The sequence below is a fragment of the Doryrhamphus excisus genome, linkage group LG22 (assembly GCF_037039965.1).
Source record: "Doryrhamphus excisus strain RoL-2023G ecotype Guam linkage group LG22, RoL_Dexc_Guam_v1.1, whole genome shotgun sequence".
NCBI classification, from domain to species: Eukaryota; Metazoa; Chordata; class Actinopteri; order Syngnathiformes; family Syngnathidae; genus Doryrhamphus; species Doryrhamphus excisus.
Window position 1 is genome coordinate 9483705 of NC_136378.1, and position 26167 is coordinate 9509871.

Below are 26167 nucleotides of genomic sequence, written 5' to 3' on the forward strand. Positions count from 1 at the left end.
CTTCTGCTTTTTTTTCCCATAATTTTGCATGGAAGCACATTTTTATTTGTTGAATGGTAATCTTTTGGCTGCAAATGGCACAGGAAAGTAAGGGGGGGGGGGCTACAAGGGATGAATTTAACATTAGGACACACTTTGTCATTCAGTAGCATGATTAGTGTGTCCAAACATTTGACTGCTAGTGTAGTCTGCTTTTTAGACATATTCATTCATTCATTCATTCATTCATTCATTCATTCATTCATTCATTCATTCATTCATTTTCTACCGCTTTTTCCTCACGAGTGTCGCGGGGGTGCTGGAGCCTATCCCAGTCCGCTTCGGGCAAGAGGCGGGGTACACCCTGGACTGGTCGCCAGCCAATCACAGGACACATAGACAAACAACCATTCACACTCACATTCATACCTATGGACAATTTGGAGTCGCTAATTAACCTAGCATGTTTTTGGAATGTGGGAGGAAACCGGAGTACACGAAAAAAAACCCACGGGTAGAACATGCAAACTCCACACAGAGATACCCGAGGGTGGAATTGAACCCTTGTCTCCTAGCTGTGAGGCCTGCGCGCTAACCACTTGACCGCCGTGCCGCCCAAAACATGCATACTTTACATATTTTATTTAAGCATAAAAATGGCTAAATAAATAACCCAAATACAAATATAAAGCGTTCAAAAGATATGTAGTACTCTACACTGATCACTAGGTGTCAGTAATGTTACTGTAATTTTCAGTGAGACACACAAGCACCAGACTTGATTGTGGGAATTATGTCTCAAGAGGCATAACAATCCTTAATGAAAACACGGGCTAGGTTGTAGCGGTCACCCACGCTAAATGAAACTCAGCTTTGAACCTCCGACATCACTTCCTGTCCTCGCCTCACTCAGCTTCCCCAGGGAACACATTGACAGTAACACACACCGAGTATGAGTCTTGTTTATGTTTTAAATGGCTGATTTACTCTTAAATATTGGGTAATACGAGTGTAAAGGTGACCTCACAGCTAGGAGACCAGGGTTCAATTCCACCCTCGGCCATCTCTGTGTGGAGTTTGCGGAGTGTGGGTACTCCGGTTTCCTCCCACATTCCAAAAACATGCTAGGTTAATTAGCGACTCCAAATTGTCCATAGGTATGAATGTGAGTGTGAATGGTTGTTTGTCTATATGTGCCCTGTGATTGGCTGGCGACCAGTCCAGGGTGTACCCCGCCTCTCCCCCGAAGACAGCTGGGATAGGCCCCAGCACTCCCGCGACCCTCGTGAGGAAAAAGCGGTAGAAAATGAATGAATGAGTGTAAAGGTGGATATAGGGATGCTATTTCATGTTTGGAGGGCTCTGATAATGCTAAACAAACAGGTAAACAAGGGGTTGTCAGTTTTTGGCTAGGCTGTGTATAATATTATTATTTACAATTAAGCAGCTGTATTATAGTATGTTTTTACAAGGATGCTAATAACAGAGAAGTATTAATACAATGATTGTGTTTGTACTTTTTGTGTACAGATGACTCCTGTGTCGCTGGGCATGCTTGTCACCATAGATTATTTATAATGTGGTTGAGGATCAGACAAAGCCAAAAGAAGAAGACGTGCATTCAACTGTCACACAGGTAGGCCTACCACCTGCTGCAGAGTCCATACAGGCTTTCCAATAAAGAGCCTTTATTATTGCGGGGCTAGCAAAGTGAACGTTGGATGGCAGGTTTCAGGTGTTCACACGCATCACCCCTTGTCTCTTTCATTGCTTCACTCACCTGCACTGCATGTCACAATGAGGGCATGTTCGCACGTGTGTGTATGCAGGAAGCAAATGCCTTTTATGGGCATGCTGTACAGGTAACATGAGCCTCACGCTGGCTTTATTTTTTTTCTGACAGCTTTGTATCTTGTTCTTTCTTGCAATCACCAACGTGACTCAGAGAGCGACATGAGAACATTACTCTCACTTTTTATGATCTTGATTATCCTATGTAGTTGATGATATCTGCAGATGTATTAGACTCACCCAGACGCTACTTCATTCGCGGGGGTTACTAAACTACACAGAGGTCACGAGCACTTTTGTTCCAATCATTTCTATATCGTAAAAGTCATGGCATAGAGTGATGTCACCGTGTTCGCTATGATGAAACTCGACTAGCGCTCCGGAGAAGGCAGACGTCCACCAAGGTTGAACCATTTATTAGCCAGCCTTGGAGGATAAGAGACAAATATCCCCAGATTAATAGAACCCAACTTTACTGAGATGCAGTCATCAATTACATGAAAAGTACTCTAAATACTCCAATTAACCACTGAGTCGTCTGCTTTTAATTAGTACAGAATGAAATCATCTGTTAGCATCCAGCATCGAACTCTGCATGCGCTTTAAAATGTCGGTTGTGCTTCTCTGGTGGAAACTCATGCAGGTTACACTTGCATGTAGTTGTTGGCAGTAGTCCACGAGGAACCAACCTACCAACCTAACCCTAACCATTACTCATTAGTTCATCATTAGTTCCTCAGTAACTACTCTCAGTTTCAGGAACTACTCAATAGTTCCTCTGTAACTACTGCATTTTTGTGTACCTTATTTTAAAGTGAGACAAATTCATTAATCATGATTAATCACCGTTAATCACCACTATGTGTGAAATGTGCCTATTTCTGATGTATGCTATGAACATATATTAGTTCTTCATGACTTCCTCAGTAACTACTCTAACATAATGTGTTCTAGTTCCTCGGTAACTACTACAACTCATCAGTTCCTCTAAAGTCTTCATTACTTCATGAGTAACTACTCTAAATTTCAGTTACTTTGTTTTTCAGTAACTACTCATTACTTACTCAGTAACTACAGCATTTTTGTGCACCTTATTTTGAAGTGAGACCAATTAATTAATCATGATTAATCACCATTTGCCACTGTGTGTGAAATATTGCCATTTCTGCTGTATGTTATGAACATATATTAGTTCTTCATTAGTTAATCAGTAACTACTCTAAATGTATACCCCTTAGGCCCTCAGTAACTTGTCCTTACTTGTCCTTTAGTTCCTTATTAGTTCATTAGTTCATCAGTAACTACTCAAAATGTATGTGCTTTAGTTCCTCAGTAACTACCCATTAGTTCCTCAATAACTACTCTAAATGTATGCCCCTTAGGCCCTCAGTAACTACTTGTCCTTTAGTTCCTTATTAGTTCATTAGTTCCTCAGTAACTACTCAAAATGTATGTGCTTTAGTTCCTCAGTAACTACCCATTAGTTCCTCAGTAACTACTCTAAATGTATGCCCGTTAGGCCCTCAGTAACTACTTTTCCCTTTAGTTCCTTACTAGTTCATTAGTTCCTCAGTAACTACTCTAAATGTATGTGCCTTAATGCCTCAGTAACTACCCATTAGTTCCTCAGTAACTACTCTAAATGTGTGCCCGTTAGGCCCTCAGTAATTACTTTGCTGTTTAGTTCCTTATTAATTAATTAGTTCCTCAGTAACTACTCAATGTATGTGCCTTAGTGCCTCGGTAACTACACATTAGTTTTTCAGTAACTACTCTAAATGTATGCCCCTTAGGCCCTCAGTAACTACTTTGCTCTTTAGTTCCTTATTAGTTCATTAGTTCATCAGTAACTACTCAAAATGTATGTGCTTTAGTTCCTCAGTAACTACCCATTAGTTCCTCGGTAACTACTCTAAATGTATGCCCCTTAGGCCCTCAGTAACTACTTTGCCCTTTAGTTCCTTATTAGTTCATTAGTTCCTCAGTAACTACTCTAAATGTAGGTGCCTTAGTGCCTCAGTAACTACCCATTAGTTCTTCAGTAACTACTCTAAATGTATGCCCCTTAGGCCCTCAGTAACTACTTTGCTCTTTAGTTCCTTATTAGTTCATTAGTTCATCAGTAACTACTCAAAATGTATGTGCTTTAGTTCCTCAGTAACTACCCATTAGTTCCTCAGTAACTACTCTAAATGTGTGCCCCTTAGGCCCTCAGTAACTACTTTGCCCTTTAGTTCCTTATAAGTTCATTTGTTCCTCAGTAACTACTCTAAATGTATGTGCCTTAGTGCCTCAGTAACTACCCATTAGTTCCTCAGTAACTACTCTAAATGTATGCCCGTTAGGCCCTCAGTAATTACTTTGCTGTTTAGTTCCTTATTAATTAATTAGTTCCTCAGTAACTACTCAATGTATGTGCCTTAGTGCCTCGGTAACTACACATTAGTTTTTCAGTAACTACTCTAAATGTATGCCCCTTAGGCCCTCAGTAACTACTTTGCTCTTTAGTTCCTTATTAGTTCATTAGTTCATCAGTAACTACTCAAAATGTATGTGCTTTAGTTCCTCAGTAACTACCCATTAGTTCCTCGGTAACTACTCTAAATGTATGCCCCTTAGGCCCTCAGTAACTACTTTGCCCTTTAGTTCCTTATTAGTTCATTAGTTCCTCAGTAACTACTCTAAATGTAGGTGCCTTAGTGCCTCAGTAACTACCCATTAGTTCTTCAGTAACTACTCTAAATGTATGCCCCTTAGGCCCTCAGTAACTACTTTGCTCTTTAGTTCCTTATTAGTTCATTAGTTCCTCAGTAACTACTCTAAATGTATGTGCCTTTGTGCCTCAGTAAGTACCAATTAGTTCTTCAGTAACTACTCTAAATATATGCCCCTTAGGCCCTCAGTAACTACTTTGCTGTTTAGTTCCTTATTAATTCATTAGTTCCTCAGTAACTACTCTAAATGTATGTGCCTTAGTGCCTCAGTAACTACACATTAGTTCTTCAGTAACTACTCTAAATGTATGCCCCTTAGGCCCTCAGTAACTACTTTGCTCTTTAGTTCCTTATTAGTTCATTAGTTTCGAAGTAACTACTCTAAATGTATGTGCCTTAGTGCCTCAGTAACTACACATTAGTTCTTCAGTAACTACTCTAAATGTATGCCCCTTAGGCCCTCAGTAACTACTTTGCTCTTTAGTTCCTTATTAGTTCATTAGTTTCGAAGTAACTACTCTAAATGTATGTGCCTTAGTTCCTCAGTAACTACCCATTTCTACCCTTTGTGCTCATACAGGACGTGCTTGTTAGGAGTAATCGAGATCATGACGTGATCAATACATCATGATTGACAAGAAGCTGCTTTACGCCTCCGTGAGTCAACAATACAGTAATCAGTCGTTTGGGTTGTTCTTCTCCAAACATCCGCCCGCCTCTTTCTACTGGCCGCAATAAAAGGACGTGATCAGCGGAAACCGCAAGGAAACACATCTAATTATCCAAACAGTTGGCCCATTATCACCTCCACCTGGTTCTTATCTCACGGCCTGGCCCATGCCACCCACACTCTTTGGCATTCCGGTGTGGACACAAGATTTTTCCACTGGCCCGGCAAACTGAACTTGCAAGTTCCAAGGCTGCAGGGCCGAGTGCAGGTCAAATACAGATCGTTTATCGCGGTTAATTGGTTCCAGACCCGACCGTGATAAGTCAATTTCCGCAAAGTTATTAGAGCTCTTTAGACATGAAATAACAGCCCTATAGTCACCTTTATTACCAAATAGAGTAGATCCTGTATGTGTGTGTGTTGAAATAACGGACAGGAAGTGACTGCACAGGTTCAGAGTTGAGCTTTAGCAGTAGCTTATTATTAGATTTTGAGGTGATACAAACCTGCAATAAAAGCCTGTTGTTCTGGTGATCAAGTCTGGCGCTTGAACTGAAAGTGACACCTAGTGACCAATGTGGAATATTGCATATTGAATGTGTCTTCTTAACCCCTTGTATTTGTATTTTAGTATTTTTTTTTGCACGAAAATGCTTAATTTTGGCAAAAAAAAATATATTAGATGTGTCATATTAAACTGTGCAATAACATGATTAATGAATTCATATATGTTTGCAAAGCTTGTGGTAGAATTAAGCTACATATTTTTTGAAAATATTAAAATTAAACATGTCCGATATTGGCTTTTTTGCCGAAAATTGATATTGTCCAACTCTCAATTGCCGATATCGATATACATGACATATCTTCTATATTGGTTTTCATGAAAAAAATTACCGATATCATCGATATCACATTTTTATGCTGATATCGGTTGATTCTAATTGATTTCAAAAGACAAAATGACACATCTGAAGCATGCATGTGTGTGTGTAAAGGTGTGTCAGACGTAGATTACAACCTGTGTTGAGAAGGTGTGGTTCCTGTTATCGCAACGGTGACAGTACAGGATCAAGGCCCCGCTCTTGAACGCAGCATTCCTCTGAACCTTTTTATGTGTCATATTGGATCAAAGTTTATTTGCTATGCTACGTTATTATCAGCCATGGAAAATGCAACATCAGTGGACTACTTGACATTGTTTATATTGACCGGTTTGCTATTTCTCCCGTTGAGTCATTCTTGCATCATACCTCAGTAAACACTACATCAGTACAATATTAGTACAAAAAATATAATTATGCTTAGTTTTATGTACAATTACACACAGTGACCTTAACTTCCTGTGTTGCTTTGCTTTATAGATTAAACAGCCTTTTCTGTGCAACAACCCACAACACACACACCTCTAATTAATTTTACTGCCACTCACTTCAAAGTGAAGTTTTTCATTACGTCCAAACAACATGGCTCTGCTTTCAATAATCAGGGTGAGGTTTTAATTAGGGAAACCATAAAAGAGTGCTTTGCTTTGACTTACTGGACATGACTACAGTGCTGAGATCTATTGGGATATGGCACCCTCTAGTGGTCAATCTGGTACACTGACATATGCAAATATAACACCTGCATGATAGACACTGTATGTGCTCTATATTATATATGTCATAGATATACATTTGTAATACCGTACTATGTAATATGTACACATTTTAATGTTGTAGTTTTAGGTCTTATATTACGTTAAAATGTATAAAATTTAAATATGTTTAACCATATTTCTTTAAAACATGTTTCTTTGTTTTTTATTTTTTAATCTTGTATCTGGTATATTTATTAATGTAATTAATTATTAATCTCAACAGGAGAAGCATATATGCCAAAGCAATACAGTTCATTCACTGATGATAATTAATAGGTTATTGATTATGCATTCAGCATTTATTTATTAATCTTAATTAATCTTAATCTTAATTAATCTGTAGTCTTCCTTACAATTACATTTATGGAAGAAGAAAAAAACATTGTACTAATTGTTAAACATATCCGAAACAAATGCATACACAATATGGATATGTACTTTATATGTACTGCGTGTATACTGTATGTACTTTATCACTGTATATAATAGTGGTCACCCTTTGTCTACAAGAATCAGTTAGAAAAAGGAGAAAAAAAACATTTTCTCGACAAATTTATTGGCATCATGTACACAAAATGCAGTTTTTTTTTCAAGAAATACAATGACAAAGTAACCGAGGTACTTATACATTGCCAGTTTCAAGTTTTTTGGGCACATTTTTATCATAAAGTACACACAATTGCAACCACCTTTTTAATGTATCTGCATGACCTGCAAGTGTACTCTTTAGTATCAAAAGTGATAAAATATGAATATTCAGATATGTATTTTTCATATTTATGCCAATAATTGTGTTTTTATTGTATTGTTAGTAGCAAGTAGCAGCAGCACATAAACAACAACCATGTTCAATTGCGACATGAAAACTCAAATAACATTAGAAGCTAACATTAGGCGCCCCCTTTTATACAGCGTGTATTTAAAACTCCACAGGCTCCAGGAAGACGGCTCGTGTCCTCTATTTCAGGACCTTTTCCCCCCCGATGGGGGGAGGCTGGCGGGATGTTTATGGTAGTAGACTGAAGGGGTAGCATTGGAGCTCGTGTTCATCCCTGTGGGAACATAATACATACCATCCAGGTAGCTCTGATCCAGCGGTGGATGGTTTTGGGGTTCGGTTTTTGACCCCTGACCGGAACAGTTCCTGAAGCTGCTACTGGGCCCATTTGGGTGCATCGATGACGTAGCAGACGCATCGGGATATCGGGGCGGCTGATGCTGAGCAGGTGGAGCCGTATTGTAGGGCATGTATTGTGGAGTAGACCCGTACATGTTTGGATTGTGGAGGGATGAGTATGGAGCTGCTGACGGAGGATATAAACCTGAGTGAGACATGGCTTGCTGAGGGATGAGAACTTCCACGTATTGTCCGGTTTCTGGGTCAAATAACATCTTCCTTAAAGGTTGCATTGGAACCTCGATGTAAAAATACTTCCCAGTTTCTGGATCCAGTAGAACTCTACGAGGTGTCTGTCCGTAGTTGCTGTCTGAGTACAAACTGGAGCTGTCACCTCCATACTCGGACCCGTACAGATACTGGGGGTCTATGGGACCCAAGCCAGGGGAGTGACTGTGCCCGGAATCACTATAAGGAGGCTGCTGCTGTTGGGGGGATCTGTGCGGAGGTAGCCGCCTGGGGTCAAGCGGCATGGCGCGATCAACCGCGTGGGGCTGGTAAATAGTGGGAGGCTGGCTTGGACCGTGAGGACTTGACTTTGGTGATGAGCTGGGTTGGAAGCTCTGAGGATCAGGTCTGCATTGGTGGTGACGAAGCGGGGCTTGGTAAGGTATGACATGACCTGGGGAGTGTGGAGGTGCTGGTGGGGTGACGTTGTGAGCGCTGTGGTAATGATGATGATGATGAGGTGGAGGTGGAGGAGGAGGTGGGAAGCCAACTGTACAGGAACAAGGAACGTGGGCGGGGTTCTGATAGCGATTTGACCTCCTCGGTGTTAAATCCGGCATGAGGGGACTGAAGCTCTCTCTTTCATCGTAACTCGGAGGATCATCTGAGGTATTAAAACGATCTGCAAACCTTTGGGTGCGTTCGCTGGACGATGATCTCCGGTATTGTTGATGTGCGTATCCAGTTGTGGAGACACCAGAAGAAGCTTTGGCGTAGCTTAAAGTTGTCGACGTCGCTGCTTCAGTTGTGTTTGCTTCCACGGCACCTGTGTGTGGACCTTCACGGTCCTGGTTTTCAATAAGATCATCATCATTTGTTGATGTAGCGTTCGCCGATCTCACAGGGTGCTGCTCCTCGCTTCTGTCTTTAGAAGCTTCGGTTCCTGACTGGTTTACCACGCTTGAGATGCTTGTTGTTGTTATTTTGCTTGGCGGGGGTTTGATGCTGGATACGGCCGACACTGCAATTTTCCTCATTTGGTTGGACGTCGACGTTGACGTTGACGTTGACGTTGACGTTGACGTGGCCTCAGTGGGTATCTTTCTGTAGATGGTCGGAGATGACACTACAATTGTTTGAGGTCTCTCATCACATTTGAAACTCGGTGGAACGTCACCGGTCTTGGTGCCGAAATCTGCAGGTTTGAACTTGCACGTCGGTTTTGGAGGCACAATCGGTTTTTCCGAATTTTTTGCAATAGATTTAACTTCTATGGTTTGTAACCTGTTGCTTTTGGTTGTGGTCTCTTTTGAAAGGGACTTGACCTCGATGGGCTGAGGTCTGAATCGTCGTACGGCGGGGGACCTCGGAGGGAAAGTGGGGTCCTGTCTTTTCACTGCTTCAAAATCTCCATGTTGCTTTTGTTTGTTTAGAACCGGAAGTTGGTCCTGTGGAGATCCTTGAAGAGTTACATTTGGTTTGATTTCCTTTTCTGTGGTTTTGGGTGGTTTATCCTCATGGTCACATGACAATAACGGACTGGAGATAGCGGATGAAGAAGAGAATGTCTTCTCTCTACGGGGTTCATTTGAAGGTGTCTGAAGTGGGATTTCTAAGCAATTAACGTGCTTCCGTGGGGCATCTTTTCCTTCTGCAGAATTCCGACTTTCAGCCACCATTGCTCCAATATCAGCTTGGTAGCCTTTCTCCTTTAATAACATGGACACTGAATGACTACCAGGGATTTGGACACCTCCAGGGGTTGTGACATGAGGTGAAGCTGAGGAAGCTTGAACCTGCGGAGATGTTTGCACCACTTCCTGGATTTGTGGTTCACTAGTCTTTGCTTGGTTGGATCCATCCCGAATCAACACAACGGCAGTGGAGACTTCTCGTTCCTTACTGGGAAGACTTCCTAGCTTGGGAGGTTTTCTGTCTGATCTCATCACCGTGTCATCGTTTAGCTCCATATTAGAAGTCTGACTTGAAGACTTGGTAGTTGCTTCCTTAGCAGGTTGTTCTTGTGTCCCTTGTTCAATTTCCGTCGGTGTCTTATCACCGAAGTCTTTATGGTTTTTGTTTTTGTCATCTCTCCAGCAAACCGCCTTGCATTGTATTTGCATCGGATGTAACTGAGATGAAGGCTTCTCTTTGTTCTGCCGAGGTGGACTTTCATCGTTTACTTCCATGTTTGGTTCCTCGCTCTTCTCCGCCACGCACTTGTTTGTTCTTTCCCCTCGCATCTCATCCTCTTTTGTTCCATCTTCGTTATTCTCATTCAAATTATCATTTTTGTTTTCATTAATATCTGAGGGCGACGTAGAAGCGGTCGCTTTGAAGGACAGATTATATGTGTTCTTGACAAGCCTTCGAACATCTCTGACTTTGTGGATTGGGCCTTTTTGTTTATTTTCTTCCATTTTTAGATCTTCATTAGGCTCTTGGATTTTTTCATTCTGTTGTGGAGATGCTTCGAGATTTTTTTCTGCCTCGGGTGTAAGGCAAACATTGAGGGAGGCTTTCTTTTTCTCGCCGCATTTAAGTTCACGTTCCTGTGTTTCCAGTTGTTGGTTGGTCATCCTGGTAGCAGAAGGAGCTTCTGGGTTCCTGGCGTTTGCCGAGTCGCCTCCGTCGCTCTCCTGCCATGTTTTCCTGTCATCTCCACCTTTTCTCTGGGATCTGATTTCAGATGTTTGTGAGGTTTTATTCCCATCCGGAGAATCAGACTCTCGGTTGTTTGAACTTTGTCGGTTGGAATTGTCGCTGACATGTCTTTGGATTTGTTCTTCTTTCACATCAGGATCTTTTGACGGGTCCTCGATGGTGTTGTTTTCCCCAAAAGTGGGGTCCACTTCCTCTCCATCAGGCTCATCAGGTTGTTTATCAGCACCTTGCATCTTCTTCGACAGAACGCTTTTTATAAGGCAAGTTGCCATCTTGGTCTTTGAAGATGTTTCATCCAGAGAAACTGATTTCTGTAGTTTGTTTTTTCTTTCATTGTACTCGGGATCGGTGCAAAGCTCAGCAGTGTAAGATTCTTGGACTTCTGCTGGTGTACTGTACTGTCTCAGGAATGCCTCCCGGGAATGCCTTTCTAGTGAAGCGTTGTTCTCCATGACAGGAATTCCAGGACTGTTATTTTCCCTGCTTTCATCCTTACTTTCTTTTCTCTTCAACTGGATTTGTCTCTTTGGTACTCCTCTTCTCAGCTTCCTGGAGTCGTCTCTTTCCACCGCTACATCGATGCACTCAAAGCTTCCCATCTCGTTGCAGCGTGATGGATCCATTTCGTCCGAATGGTGGAGAAGCTGCTGCTGGAACGAGAACTCGTCGTTATCCAGCTTGGAAGCAGAACCCCGAAAGTCAGCATAAGTGGGCCAGGCGCTGCTGACCCCCGCTGGGCTCTCCTGAGTCGACGGTTGTGAGATGTTGGTAGATGATCGGTGGCTGGAGTTGTACATGTCGAGATAATCTAACTCGGGGCTGGAGAGGCTCCGAAAAGCCACGTCTGTGAGCCACTTCACTTCATTGTCTGCTTCATCCAACTCACTTCCCATACTGGAGCTGGAACTCCGGATCGATCGAGCACTGATCTTGTTCTGCGGTGCGGGAGGCTGAAGTCGCCTAATCGGACCACCACTACTCTTGTCTTGTTGGGAAGCGGATTTGAGCACACTTTGCTGTTCCTGCGGCTGTCTGGCGGTAGGCAAAGTCTCGGAATAGGAATGCACGGTTGGCATTCCCTGACGACTCTCTCTGCTTGTGGGGGCTGGACCGTGACTCGCAGGGCCTTTTCTATTTCGGGAATTGAACGACAGCTCAACCTGTTCCTCTCTGTAACCGGCATCCTTTTGCCACTCCTTCCACCCCTCCCTTTGACTTTCTCGCTCCATGCCACTCAATCGCTTTTCTCTCTCCTCTTCCAGCTGTATTTTCCTCTCTATCTCCGATTGCTTCCCGGGTGTGACGCTGTGGGGCGGACTATTATTGTCAGCGGGGTTTTCCGTATTTGTCACAGCCTTTAAATAACCACTCTGTGATGCTACAGAGTCAGGGTGGCCTCTGCTCTGCCAGCGTCTGCGTGGTTTCTCTGGGGCTATAATGTGTACAGGCGTGAATCTGGTCAGCGGCGGGGAAGGAGTTTTCCGACTGTTTACATTGTGAGCCGTATCTTGTGCAAATCTCGCTCCGTGTCCGGGTTTTTTCCTTGAATGATCCGCCGCACAGTGTGACCGTTTGTTATCGGACCTCAATATATGATGCGTATGTTGATTTAGTCGTTTTTCTTCTCTGAGTAGAGATTTGTTGGCTGCACCGTTGAGAAGAAAACGAACGGGAATAGACTTGGTTTCCATAGCAGAACCATTAAAATAGTTTGGATTTTCCTCGTTTATTCGAATTCTGTTCTTTGGATGTTGGGGAATCAATAATTTGTCCGATTTTTCCTTAGCCAAAAACGGTGAATTAGACACTAGTGACCGAAATTGCGCACCAGGTGAACTGATTTTAATTAGATGTGATTTTTCTACCTTGTCCGATTCAGATGTTTCCACCTCAATGTGGTCTTGTGTTTCTGGAACATCAGTTAAGGAGGTGATAACTCGCTCAGGTGAAACGGTCGATGATGAACACTGATTGTATCTCTGCACCGGTGAGTCTACGGTCGGTGATGGATCTCGACTTCTGTGCTCAGGTGAAGAACTTTGGCTTTGATACCTCAACTCAGGTGACGGAGTGTGACGTGTTGATTGAGGTGAAGATGTTTCAGATCTGGACTGAATTATTTCAGCACACATGAAGCCTGATACAGTGCTCTGTCCGTCAGGAGACGCTGGTGTCCTGTCAGACTCGGGTGTACGGAATATTCCAGAATAAGGAATCTCTGTACTATGAGGGGACGAGGTAGTACTCCTTGATGACTCAACGAGAGAACAATCTTGTGTTGTGTGCTCTTCAGCGATATATTCTTTCCTTTTGATCTCAGGTGAAGATGCCGTGATGCGGATTTCAGGTGAAGGAGCCGTGTGTGTACTCTCAACGGAAGAACATGTGCTCCTAATTCCAGGCGATGGAGATAAACTATAGCTGACCACAGGTGAACAAACCTGGGTGATTATTTCAGAAAATGTCGAATTCGGCCTGGAGATTCCAGGTGAGGAATTTCTTGATGGAACACCCAGGAGGTCAGGTGATGGAGAGGTGTGCTTTAATTCAGGAAAAACACTCTTCTCATTGGATTGGATTAATGCAATAACAGGGGACGGGGGCGTGTATCGGGGGGCAGGTGTTGACGCAGCACTGACGATATCAGCTTCCAAACCTCCGTTCAGGTTTTCTTTGGTGAGATCTTCAACCGACTCTGAGGTTTGGATCAGGTTTTGGACTTGTATATCAGGTGTAGAACCCCTGCTCATAAGATCAGGTAGGGACACCCTTCCTTTCAGGTCAAGGAACGGCGACGATGATGGAGAATCGGGTGAGGAACGCCTATTATTCAATCCGGGAGCGAGAACAGAATGTCCAGACTTGGTATAACCAGATGAAGGAGAATAACACGGAAGGTTGAATCCAGCTTGAGAAGAAACATCAGTAGGTTCTTCTTCGAAAGCCTCGGACTGGAGGTTCACCGATTCAGAAGAAGATGCGATATTGCAGTTCATAGATGCAGGGGAAGTACTCTGACTTAACGGTTGATTTGAGGGGCTGTTACTTCTACTTTGTTCTGGATGAAGCTCTGAGAGTGAACATCTCGTCTCAACACAAACAGAATTCAAACATGGACTTTTTTGTCCAGGCGAGGGTGTCCTCTCCCTAAAAACCTGAGGCACGGGTGATTTACTTTTCCACTCAAAACTGGAGTTACTATCTTTAGGAAGTTCAGAGCTCGCTATGTTGGGCTCACCCTGCAGTGGAGGGCTCTGAATCCTCTCTGCTTGGTCGTCAAGCCCTTCTTCTCCTTCACTGGAGCACGGCGCCGTGTGGTACGAACCTGAAGAATCGTTCAGATCATCCACCGGCGGTGATGCGGCTGTTGTTGCCAAATGGACAAATGTTTCGACGGCAGCGTTGCTGGACAGTGAAGGCGACTCAGAATCATCCCCGAATATGTCACACAGACAAGTGGTCTCAGAGATGGACCCACGTTGGATAGGAGAAGTGATGATGTCAAATATTTCAACGTGGTTAGGGGTGCCGTCCCGATGACACAAGGAATACTGGGTGCGGGGGGCACTGCGTAGGAAGGAGTAGCTGTCCCCTTGAAGAGTCCAGCTGTCCATCACTCGTCCAAAGTCTGCCTCGCTAGTCCTGCTCTTTGTTCTGTTCCTGAAATGAAATAAGGTCAACTAGACGGTACTCACATACTATAATCCATAATAGTGAATAATACTATTGAATTTGTACAATAACTTCAACAATACTGTAATAATAGTAATACTTAATCATATTTTCATTCATTCATTTTCTGCCGCTTTTTCCTCACGAGGGTTGCGCTAGGGTGCTGGAGCCTATCCCAGCTGTCTTCGGGCGAGAGGCGGGGTACACCCTGGACTGGTCACCAGCCAATCACAGGCTAATCACATATAGTCAAACAACCATTCACACTCACATTCATACCTATGGACAATTTGAGGTCGCCAATTAACCTAGCATGTTTTTTGGAATGTGGGAGGAAACCGGAGTACCCGGAGAAAACCCACGCATGCACAGGGGGAACATGCAAACTCCACACAGAGATGTCCGAGGGTGGGGAAAGACAAAATAAGTCGCCAAAAAGTTACCACTTCCACACAAAATAAGAGGAGAACTCATTCATTCATTCATTTTCTACCGCTTTTTTCCTCACAAGGGTCACGCTAGGGTGCTGGAGCCTATCCTAGCTGTCTTCTACACCCTGGACTGGTCGCCAGCCAATCACAGGGCACATATAGACAAACAACCATTCACACTCACATTCATACCTATGGACAATTTGAAGTCGCCAATTAACCTAGCATGTTTTTGGAATGTGGGAGGAAACCGGAGTACCCGGAGAAAACCCACGCATGCACGGGAAGAACATGCAAACTCCACACAGAGATGGCCGAGGATGGGGAAAGACAAAATAAGTAGCCAAAAAGTTACCACTTCCACACAAAATAAGAGGAGAACTTATTCATTCATTCATTTTCTACCACTTTTTTCCTCACAAGGGTTGCGCTAGGGTGCTGGAGCCTATCCCAGCTGTCTTCGGGCGAGAGGCGACGTACAACCTGGACTGGTCGTCAGCCAATCACAGGGCACATATAGACAAACAACCATTCACACTCACATTCATACCTATGGACAATTTGAAGTCGCTAATTAACCTAGCATGTTTTTGGAATGTGGGAGGAAACCGGAGTACCCGGAGAAAACCCACGCATGCACGGGGAGAACATGCAAACTCCACACAGAGATGGCCGAGGGTGGAATTGAACCCTGGTCTTTAATCACATTTTTCACCATCAAATTGCCTTGAAATAGCATAAAAGTAAATTGTGATATGGTAAAATTAAATTAACTTAATTAAACATAACTTCTTCTATGGTTATAATCACAAAATGTGCTTCCCTATGGCTTACTATAAGAATGAATGGAAAAAAATGTTCACACATTATTTAATATAATCACTGAATAAAGTGTACAGAAGGATCGGTACTGTACCTGCGGCATATGATGAGTCTTATCCAATATGGTCAATTTTTATGGCAAAAAAAAGAGTCTTTTAAATCCACAGCACTCCCCAAGTCTTCAAGAGTGAGCAGCTTTGTAGCTCACAATGTGACTGAGCTTCACTGCTTCAGAGTACCAAAGCAGTGGCATGGAGGCAAAGAGGGGCATCTCTCACTGTGGACACATTGCATCCTCCTGGTGCTCCCATCTCCGTTTCTGCCCCTCCCTTTTGAATCGGCCTTGGTCAAAAGCGCCTTGTGAGTCCACCCTACTACTCACTTTTCTTTCCCTGAGCTGAGCAGAGCTGCGGGTGGGCATTGGCATTGGGTGGGTTTATAGTTAGAAGCAGGTGCTGATCCAGCCGGGACGGATGAGTGGGACTGGAATCTGACACTTAGGGCCAGCTCAGTCACAGGGCCGAGTTATTTTTGGAACCGTACTATCAGAGGAAGATAGCAATAGCTTTGGTGCTTTGCTCGGCCAGGTTGGCAAATAATACAAAGCACATTGTACAAACCACTTATTGTTAAAGTCACTTCTATATTATGAGTTTTGTCTTACAACAGTTGAAATATAAGTATATGTGTGTATTCATAGTAAGGGCTTAATGGGGACAACAGGTCAAAGGTCATCCAACTTTGACAGGTCACATAACATGAGAAAGGTACCCTGCATGATTGCAGATCTTAATGACCGAATCTTTGACTACAGCCAATAAAACACATTTGGACTTCTACTGTATGTAACACTGCACCGGTGTGCTCATCTTATTTATTAAAGTCGGCAGTAGTACAGAAATAAGCCACATAAGGCTGCCATGGACATGTCTGTCTGACGCTGGTCAGTTTGGATAAGCCAACTGTCTCTGCTCTAATACCGCATGAGATCAACATTAATTCTCAGTTGTTATTACATCATTCAGCATACGCTAATGGAAAATATTTGATTGCAGCCAAGGTTAAAGTTACTCATTTGCCCATTTCACTCAGCAGTCTATAACGTTTACATCTTGGGTCCGGTCTACTCTCATAACATGCACATTTATAGCGTGACTTGATAGAATGAGACTTGAAGTTAACATAGAGCAAGGTAGTGTTGCTTAATGATATAAACGGTGTTGGATCAGTTTCCATCCTTAATTCTATATATATTCATTGTGAAATAGTGTTTAGATCAGGGGTCTCAAACTCAATTTACTTGGGGGCCACTGGAGATAGATTCTGGGCAAGGCTGGGCCGCATCAGGTCCCCCCCCCCCAAAAAAAAAACGCATTTATTAAAAACAGAAAAATATACAAACTTTTTCAGTGCTTTGGTTCCGATTTTCTACAATAAAAGCTCTGATAAAACATTCCACTGTTCTCAAATGTCTTAATTTTTATTTTTCTGCACAAAATAAGATGAAAAATAAATAAACAAATCAAGAATAAAGAAAATCAATCAGTAATAAATAAATATAATAATAATAATAAAACGGCAAATAATAAAAAATTCAGAAACCACATATAGTTGGTGGGTAGACAATTTTTTTTTAGATTAAAATGAACAAAGCATTATTAGAGCCCTGTAGACATGACAAAACACGACTATAGTCACATTTATACTCTTTTTATTTACAACATATTGCGCAACTGCAGGGTCTTGAGACACATGCTAACTCGCAAACTCGAGAGCTAGCGACCTAAACGGTAGCCTCCAAGTTATTTCCTTTAAATTTAAATAGCCAAAAACTTACCACTTCCACACGGATAGGGAGGATAACTATTAACAGTTATTTAACCTTTAACATGAACATTAATCAAACGTAATAATTTTTTCTGGGTACATGATACCATACAGCATCCATATCAAACTTGCGGGGGCCTCAAACTAGTGTACTGCGAGCCACATTTGGCCCGCGGGCCGCGTGTTTGAGACCCCTGGTTTAGATTCATCAGATCTCTTCTCAAAGACATTATTTTAGATGAAAGAGGTGATTTGCAGCAGCATATTTCATTTCAAATGTAATACACTATATTATTTATCCAATGTTATAAATGTAATAATTATTAGTATTATTATAGTAATTTTTATTATAATTACGATGATGATAATGATGGTAGTATTTTATGTTGCGGTTTTATCACGTAGATTTCATAGCTGTACAGGACATAAACAAGTAAATTAAATTTCACCGTAATCATAGAACTCAGGAAGGGGATTTGACTAACATTTTTAAAAGGGGTGAATTTTATTGTGGCAGATGGGTACTTTTATTGTGAAGTGATCACGCCAACGATGATGCGACACAGGAACATCCGCATTACGACTGCTTTCAACTGCTGACAAGTGGCTAACGCTAATGTTTGCTAACTATTCAAGCTAGGTAAGTGTGTTCAGTTTTAATATGTGGGAATATTCAGTCCTAAATGTTCGTATGTTAAATGACGGGAAAGCACTGAGAAACAAACCTGGTGTGTTGTCATTTTCCTCCGAAACAATTTGGGCCTTGTCTAGGCGATCAGCAGCTGGCTAAAACCGAAGAAGTCAGCTAGTGAGCGGCGGCTAGCTGCTGTAGCTAATCATTAGCGGTGATACCGTTTGTTTACGCTATCTCTGCGACAGGATCATTGGTCACTTTCACTATATCTGTGTTTATAGTGGAAACGCTGCATACATTGGGGTGGACATTACATCTGCAAATGTCAAATTGTACTTGATTATAATAAAGTTACGGAATCAAAATACAGGGTACGTTCTTGTTAGCTAGCATTCTGCAAGTGTGTAGCCTAGACAGTTGGAAAACAATAGACTGCATTGGGATATTGACCTTATAGTGATTGTGATTACGGGAAAACTAATAAGCGTGTTGTTTTATCGTAGATTACATCATGAGTACATTTGATTTCCCTCTGTTTGAGGCATGAGTAAACACCAGGCCTCAAATAATAATATAGTGTGACTTCAACATTAACCAGGCCTTCCGGTAGACTGCAGTAGTTCCTCTGGACGCTAGAAGTCTCTCGTTTGGTTTTTCGTCGTATTTAAATTTACAATAAAATTGAAATCACTTCGTTTCTTCTCATTCAGTGTTTGAGTCTAAATTAAAAGAATTTCAGTAATCTGTTTTTAATAACATAAATACCGTGTTTATTTGTATTATTATTATTATTATTATTATTATTTTTAGTCACTGCTGTGTGTCAGTGAGACCCACTTTTGACATCACCCGTTGGTTTGCATTTACACCAAATATAACACAACCTGTTGTTTTTGGAGTTTTTCAATGGGAAAAGCTTCATCTTATTAGGGTTAGTAAGGTAACATGTATTTATCTATGCCCCCCATTTAGGTGTTTTGTGAGTGGGTGTGGGTGTGTGTCCCAGTGTGAATCATGGAACAGTGTGCATGTGTGGAACGGGAGCTGGAGAAAGTGCTCCATCGCTTCGTCATGTACGGCCACCAATCTGAAGAGAGGCTGGACGAGCTCCTGCGAAGCGTCTGTGAGATACGAGGACAGCTTGTCGCTTTCGGTGAGGAAAAAGTGGATTGATTCAATTATTACGTATTTGTCTTATCACATGTGATGATGACTTTTTTTTATTTTTATCAGGAGTCCAAGATGGAGACTTATCTGTCCTGTCTCAGACTATGGCTCAGTGTTGTAAGAATATCAAGGAGACGGTGCAGATGTTAGCCTCTCGACATAAGGACATTCACGGCAGTGTCTCCAAAGTGGGCAAAGCCATCGACAGGGTATGTTCTAGCCCTTTTGTTACACTTGGAGCCAGCACAGATACTGTACCTGACATGTGTTCTCTTGTCTTTGCAGAACTTTGATGCAGAGATTAGTGCTGTGGTTGCAGAGACAGTTTGGGACACCCCAGATAGACAGAAACACCTGAGTGAAACCATAGTGGAACACTTGTACAGACAAGGCATGCTCAGTGTAGCAGAAGATCTTTGTCAGGTAATTAAAAAAAAAGTTTTGTAGGGTAATGTATTTTACACAAGCATTATTTTAATAAGCCAAAATTTATTGTTTTCTAGGAATCTGGTGTGGTTATAGATATGAGCATGAAGCAGCCTTTCCTTGAGCTCAATAGGATCCTTGAAGCATTAAGGATGCAGAACCTGAGGCCGGCACTTGAGTATGTCTACTTTAACGTGATGTTAATTGTTGTCTTTTATGACTAAAGTCGTCCGTGTTTTGACCCCTTCTAGGTGGGCAGTGACGAACAGACAGCGCCTTCTGGACCTCAACAGCAGTTTAGAGTTTAAATTGCATCGCTTGTACTTTATCAGCCTGCTGAGTGGTGGCATTAGCAACCAGATGGAGGCGCTACAGTATTCCAGGCACTTCCAGCCTTTTGCCTCTCAGCACCAGAGAGGTAAACACTGGAGTGAAAAAGAGTGAACTTCCTTGTTTCTCCCATTTTTTCCCCCAGTACCGTTATTTCCAGGCTATAGAACACACTAGTATGTAAGATACACCAAACATATATATTAAATATTTTAAAAAACTTAAATAAATGCACTTTTTTTTCAAAAAAGTGTATGTAATACGGCTAGTTCAACAGTGCCGGACAATGTGTGTAACACAGCTAGTGAAACAGTAGTCTACCAAAAATATCATTCTTCCTCGTTTTCGTTCTTCTCCTAGGAGCTAAAACCATTAAAATAGTCTTTTTCAGCGTCAGAATTGAACAGTTTCATAAGTCCTTCGTCACACACTTTGTCAGTCTCTTTCTTTCATTGTCGCTTTCTGTGGTACTTTTGGCAGTGAACTTCTGCCTTGTTTCTCCCATTTTTTTTCCCAGTACCGTCATTTCCTGGCTATAGAACACACCAGTATGTAAGATACACCAAGCCGCAGTTGTCCACTTCGCAACAATGGATATTTCGTACACAAATATTTTTTTTAAACTTAAATAAATGCATTTTTTTCAAAAAGTGTATGTAATATGGCTAGTTTAACAGTGCTGGTGAAACAGTAGTCTACCAGAAATATCATTCTTCCTCGTTTTCGTTCTCCTCCTAGGAACTAAAACCATTAAAATAGTCTTCTTCAGCATCAGAATTGAACAGTTTCATAAGCCCTTCGTCACACACTTTGTCAGTCTCTCTCTTTCATTGTCGCTTTCTGTGGTACTTTTGTCTCTGGGAAAATTAGCCCTTCAGCTCTTCATCACTCAGCAGTCCATCCAGCCTTTCAAAACGTTTTGGTGACTGTCAAGAAAGATGTATATAAACCGTATTCCCTACATCACCTGTTAGTGCCGATCTGCCGCTTTGCAAGCAGTCCAAACGGAAGCTGTAGTAATTCTACACTTGATCAAACTTACTTAATATTTGCCAGAACACACCACAATCACTGTATAAGACTTTGAAACATGATGTCCGAGTCAATGCTTCCTGAAGCTGCACTCTAAGCATCAAGGAAAGTAGTTATTTTAAGATGCAGGGTGATAATATTTGTTTCCATTAATGGTGGTAAGCAACAGCAAATGGAAACTTGCAACCACTTGAATACTGGAGGTCTTGGAGGTACTTTGAAGCAAGGGGCGAGTTTGTTGTTGACATCCACATCAAATTAGCAAAATTGTCCATGACGCAAAGCTCAGACTGTGTGTGTGTACAGGTAAAACTGAGTTTTTGGTTTCTGTCATAAGAAATGTGTGAGATGTCACTTTTTTAAACCTTATTTTCAGCCATATCCTCTGTTGTTCCTGCAGATATTCAGATCCTGATGGGCAGTCTAGTGTACCTGCGTCACGGCATCGAGAACTCTCCATACCGTACTTTGCTGGAAACCAATCAGTGGGCGGAGATTTGTAATATCTTCACCAGAGATGCCTGCGCTTTACTGGGCCTCTCTGTAGAGTCTCCTCTAAGTGTTAGGTGAGAACATGTCCTCTGCTATGACTTAATAATAATATTAAGTTCTACCTCCACATTTCGATGGAGGTAGTTGGCTAGAAGCTATGTAAGATGCCACATGTTCTTCCCCAGCTTTGCATCAGGCTGCATGGCCCTGCCTGTGCTGATGAACATCAAGCAGGTGATCGAGCAGAGACAATGCAGCGGCGTCTGGACGCACAAAGACGAGCTGCCTGTGAGTTCCTTTTGACCTCCGTTAGCGTCCGTTAGTGTAAATCCCTTGGCTAATTTGTACCCTGCCAAATATGCAGATTGAAATTGACCTCGGCAAGAAGTGCTGGTACCACTCGGTGTTCGCCTGCCCCATCCTCAGACAGCAAACCTCAGAGAGCAACCCCCCCATGAAGCTCATCTGTGGCCACGTCATCTCCAGAGATGCTCTCAACAAACTAACCAACGCTGGGAAGTATGTCGCCACTCATTTTGATGTTGTTTTCTCAGTGTGTATATGCAATATTTTGCAATTAAATACATCATCAGATATACAGTACCGAGATTATGCATATGCAGTAAGTTTGTCATTTAATTTAATTTTGTTTAATAGTTAGTTTAGTGGGCGGCATGGTGGTCTAGTGGTTAGCGCGAAGACCTCACAGCTAGGAGACCAGGGTTCAATTCCACCCTCGGCCATCTCAGCTGGGATAGGCTCCAGCACCCCCCGTGACCCTCGTGAGGATAAGCGGTAGAAAACGAATGAATGAATGAGTTCTCTTATTTTGTGTGGAAGTGGTAACTTTTTGGCTACTTATTTTGTCTTTCCCCACCCTCGGCCATCTCTGTGTGGAGTTTGCATGTTCTCCCCGTGCATGCGTGGGTTTTCTCCGGGTACTCCGGTTTCCTCCCACATTCCAAAAACATGCTAGGTTAATTAGCCGCCCCAAATTGTTCATAGGTATGAATGTGAGTGTGAATGGTTGTTTGTCTATATGTGCCCTGTGATTGGCTGGTGACCAGTCCAGAGTGTACCCCGCCTCTCGCCCGAAGACAGCTGGGATAGGCTCCAGCACCCTAGCGCGACCCTTGTGAGGAAAAAGCGGTAGAAAATGAATGAATGAATGAGTTCTCCTCTTATTTTGTGTGGAAGTGGTAACTTTTTGGCTACTTATTTTGTCTTTCCCCACCCTCGGCCATCTCTGTGTGGAGTTTGCATGTTCTCCTCGTGCATGCGTGGGTTTTCTCCGGGTACTCCGGTTTCCTCCCACATTCTAAAAAAAAAAACATGCTAGGTTAATTGGCGACTCCAAATTGTCCATAGGTATGAATGTGAGTGTGAATGGTTGTTTGTCTATATGTGCCCTGTGATTGGCTGGCCACCAGTCCAGGGTGTACCCCCGCCTCTCGCCCGAAGACAGCTGGGATAGGCTCCAGCACCCCCGCGACCCTCGTGAGGAAAAAGTGATAGAAAATGAATGAATTAGTTTAGTTTAATTTTGGTTCTAACTCGTGTATGAACTGTTTCTTTCAGTGTATACACCCTAAACCTATTAATGCATTTAGACTTTTGAGGTAGCATTATACATCCGGACTAGCAGTATGTGGCAAAAGCGCTGCATAGCCCACGTCAAATCTCCCCACATGTGTGTTCATTGCGGAGAGCCACCGTATCAACCTCCTCGCTGTGCTTTGTCATCCTGCCAGGTTGAAGTGCCCGTACTGCCCCATGGAGCAGAATCCCTCACACGCCAAGCAGATCTACTTTTGATAGCGCACACTCCTTCTGTGAGAGAGAAAGGATTAAGTTCCCTGGAACGCCTTGCTTTTCCAGGGCCCCGTTACTCCGCTCCTCCTCCTCCTTTTCCTCTTGTCCTTGGCCCATGACCCGTTCTTGTAAGCATTAAGGTTTTCTCTTCAGTGCTGATGGGACAGCAATGGCCACCCTGTACAAACCAAGGTCCCAACCGCGACCTGCATTGGAAAACGAGGAGCGCTATGAGAATGTCCTCACTAAGAAGCGACGCTGACTAAGAATCATTCATTGAAACTTTTTTTGGAAATGAAATTATTATTTATAGTGTTTGTTCTCTGGGCTTTATTTGAGTAGTATCTGACAAAAGACTGCTTCTATTTTTTTTTTTTTTTTGGAATGATGTGGACTGGCAAGTGGGTTTACACAACCTTTCAGAAGAAATGTGCAGTAGCGCTTTACTGACTATTATTTTGTGGAGCCGGTCAAATCCAGCCATTAGTGAACGATGGAACATTTTTTTTTTTATTTCTTGTGTGACAAACTGCACCAGCAAGATACTCCTCATAGAAGCCATTTGTCTTGTTCCACACATGTATTTAACAAACACAACAAATAGAAAATGTATGCTACTGTGAAATGTGCTTTCTTTCCATTCTTCATCGCCACAGCCCCGACAGGCTGATGTAAAATAGCCGAGTGAACATGCGTAATCAACACGACTAACAGCTTGCCAAATCACGGCCTCACGCCGCCTGGCATCCTAATGCTTTTCACGCCGTGTGAACTTGGAGATGTGAAGTGATGCGATGGTAGCCGTATGGTCTGCGTTGCAGTGACTGTAGGTTGTGATTCAGCTTTACTCGTCGTGGGGTTGGGGGAAGTTTGCTGATTTATCGTATTCGTTCTTTAATATATTCTTCTAAAATGACCTATGCTCCATAGGTTTGGTTTATCCTTTGCAATAGAAATCATAAACCTGAACTTATTTTCTCAGGGTTCATCGACACAACACACAGGTAGTGTTAATGATAGGTAAGAATAAGCTGCTCATTAGACAGACAGACAGACAGACAGGCGGAATTCTTTGGAACACTCGCACGACGCTCCCAGGGATCTGGATGCATGTTGCCAGTGTCACCTCACATCATTGGGGTGAGGCTCATTAGCTCTGCACCAGCATAGCTTTCACTCATGATGCAACATTTAGATATAGTGCGTATTCAGTGTTACACAAAGCTTCTCTGGATTTAATTTGAAATGCATCAAAGCACATTTTTTTTTATTTTATTGTGTGCGTGCGTGCGTGTGTGTATGTGTGTGTGTGTGTGGAGCTTCAGAAGATTTTCCTTTCTTTGTTTGCGACTTCATTCATCGCATTGTCGTGTGGTCCCTTCAGGTAGACTCCTATAATGCTCTCTATACAGTCTTCTCTTATTTCCTGCTTTCCTGTGTGTGTGTGATGCAACTTTATTGTACATATTTATCCTGACATGTTTCATATACTTGCATCAGAAATAAAACTTTATACTCCAAGGTGGTTTGTAAGGCTTATAAATGTGTAAAACTACAAATGGAAATCTTATGTGTTGAATTATGTTGAGTCAAATTGTTTACACTTTTTTTTTTTGCTGTTTACTGAAAATAAGTGAAAATAAGTTTTTCATTGGTTATTTTTATATTTGTGTGTCATTTTTGTTTTTTTATTGTGGAACTTAACAGAAAAGCTGTAAATAATTTAGCTACACTTTTAACTCAATTTGTTTTTTGTATGCGAGGTAAGTTATGAAAATAGCTTTATGGGATTCTTAGTTTCACTGTAAATCACATTTATTCTCAAAATGTACTGTCGGTGCATGGCCTCTGTTAATAATGACTGTTTTTATATATTATTGAAATGTTTTTTGTTAAACTTTATGTAAACTTAAATAGAAATTGCAAGGAAGTGAATAGTTTTTCCAATAAGTAGTTCAGTTTTTGGGTTAAAATGAAAAATATTTCTTATTATTATCTTATTCTTGATTCTTTCTTTATTTTATTCTTTTTATTTTATTTTTTTAATAAAGATGTTAGTGTTAATATGATACAGTAAGATGGCAGTATTCTAATACAGTATGAATGAACCCTGCCACAAGGTGTCACTGTTGCTGTCTTGTATGTTCTAATCCTTTTTTTTTTACCTTACAGGAACAGTATGCAATGGTTTCCTCCTGCTCCTTAGAGGGATGCTGACATTTCAACATACTGCCAGCATTATATCCTGCCTCTTCCTGCTTTCAGTATGTAAGCTACGCCAACATAACACACACACGAGTTGCTTATTGTCACCGAATGACAGCAATTTGTCAATGTTTAGCTACTAATGAAAATCTGTAAATAATGTTTATAACAGCAAGGAGCTACCTTCATTTTAAGTGCTGATTTCTTGCTTTTAAATCATTGCAGCTCATCCGGAAAAGCAGGCAAATTGAGTGGTGCAGCCCTCCTACGGAATTGTACCATGTGAGGTAGGAATCTCCTCACATCCCACTTTAACAAATCATTCAAGCTCCCCTGGGCTCTGCAGTTATATTAAGGCCAGTTTATATAATTTTTTTAAATGGCGAGGTAGGGACCCGGTGAATCATTTTTCTAGATAATACCACGTAAATGAAAGTAGCGTATCTTATTCCTAGTGTAGTTCATAGTCGTTCTAAGCAAGCATGGATCCTCTGTTGCATCCAGCCAAGGCT

The 26167-nt window shown here is 42.1% G+C and overlaps 2 protein-coding genes and 1 long non-coding RNA gene across 4 annotated transcripts; 2 read left to right on the forward strand and 1 right to left on the reverse strand.

Annotated features, from left to right (window-relative positions):
• Positions 1-1513: 1513 nt before the first annotated feature.
• LOC144894637 (uncharacterized) lies at positions 1514-26155 on the forward strand. Its single transcript, XR_013625288.1, has 3 exons — positions 1514-1615; positions 25623-25714; positions 25881-26155. It is a non-coding gene; the product is annotated as an uncharacterized LOC144894637 (long non-coding RNA).
• Positions 7340-14423, reverse strand: LOC131110661 (uncharacterized). The gene has a single exon (XM_078788370.1). It carries the CDS (start codon positions 14417-14419, stop codon positions 7760-7762), a length of 6660 nt encoding a protein of 2219 aa, XP_078644496.1. The 5' UTR covers positions 14420-14423; the 3' UTR covers positions 7340-7759.
• On the forward strand, positions 18061-24971 carry rmnd5b (required for meiotic nuclear division 5 homolog B). Of its 2 annotated transcripts, none has more exons than XM_058062838.2 (10): positions 18061-18197; positions 19164-19344; positions 19425-19567; positions 19644-19781; positions 19862-19962; positions 20036-20202; positions 21547-21712; positions 21824-21926; positions 22003-22157; positions 23390-24971. In XM_058062838.2, exons 2-10 carry the CDS (start codon positions 19206-19208, stop codon positions 23451-23453), a joined length of 1176 nt encoding a protein of 391 aa, XP_057918821.1. In that variant the 5' UTR covers positions 18061-18197; positions 19164-19205; the 3' UTR covers positions 23454-24971. The 2 variants fall into 2 exon arrangements, with proteins under 2 accessions (XP_057918821.1, XP_057918822.1); XM_058062839.2 differs by lacking the exon at positions 18061-18197 and adding an exon at positions 18446-18562.
• Positions 26156-26167: the final 12 nt, after the last annotated feature.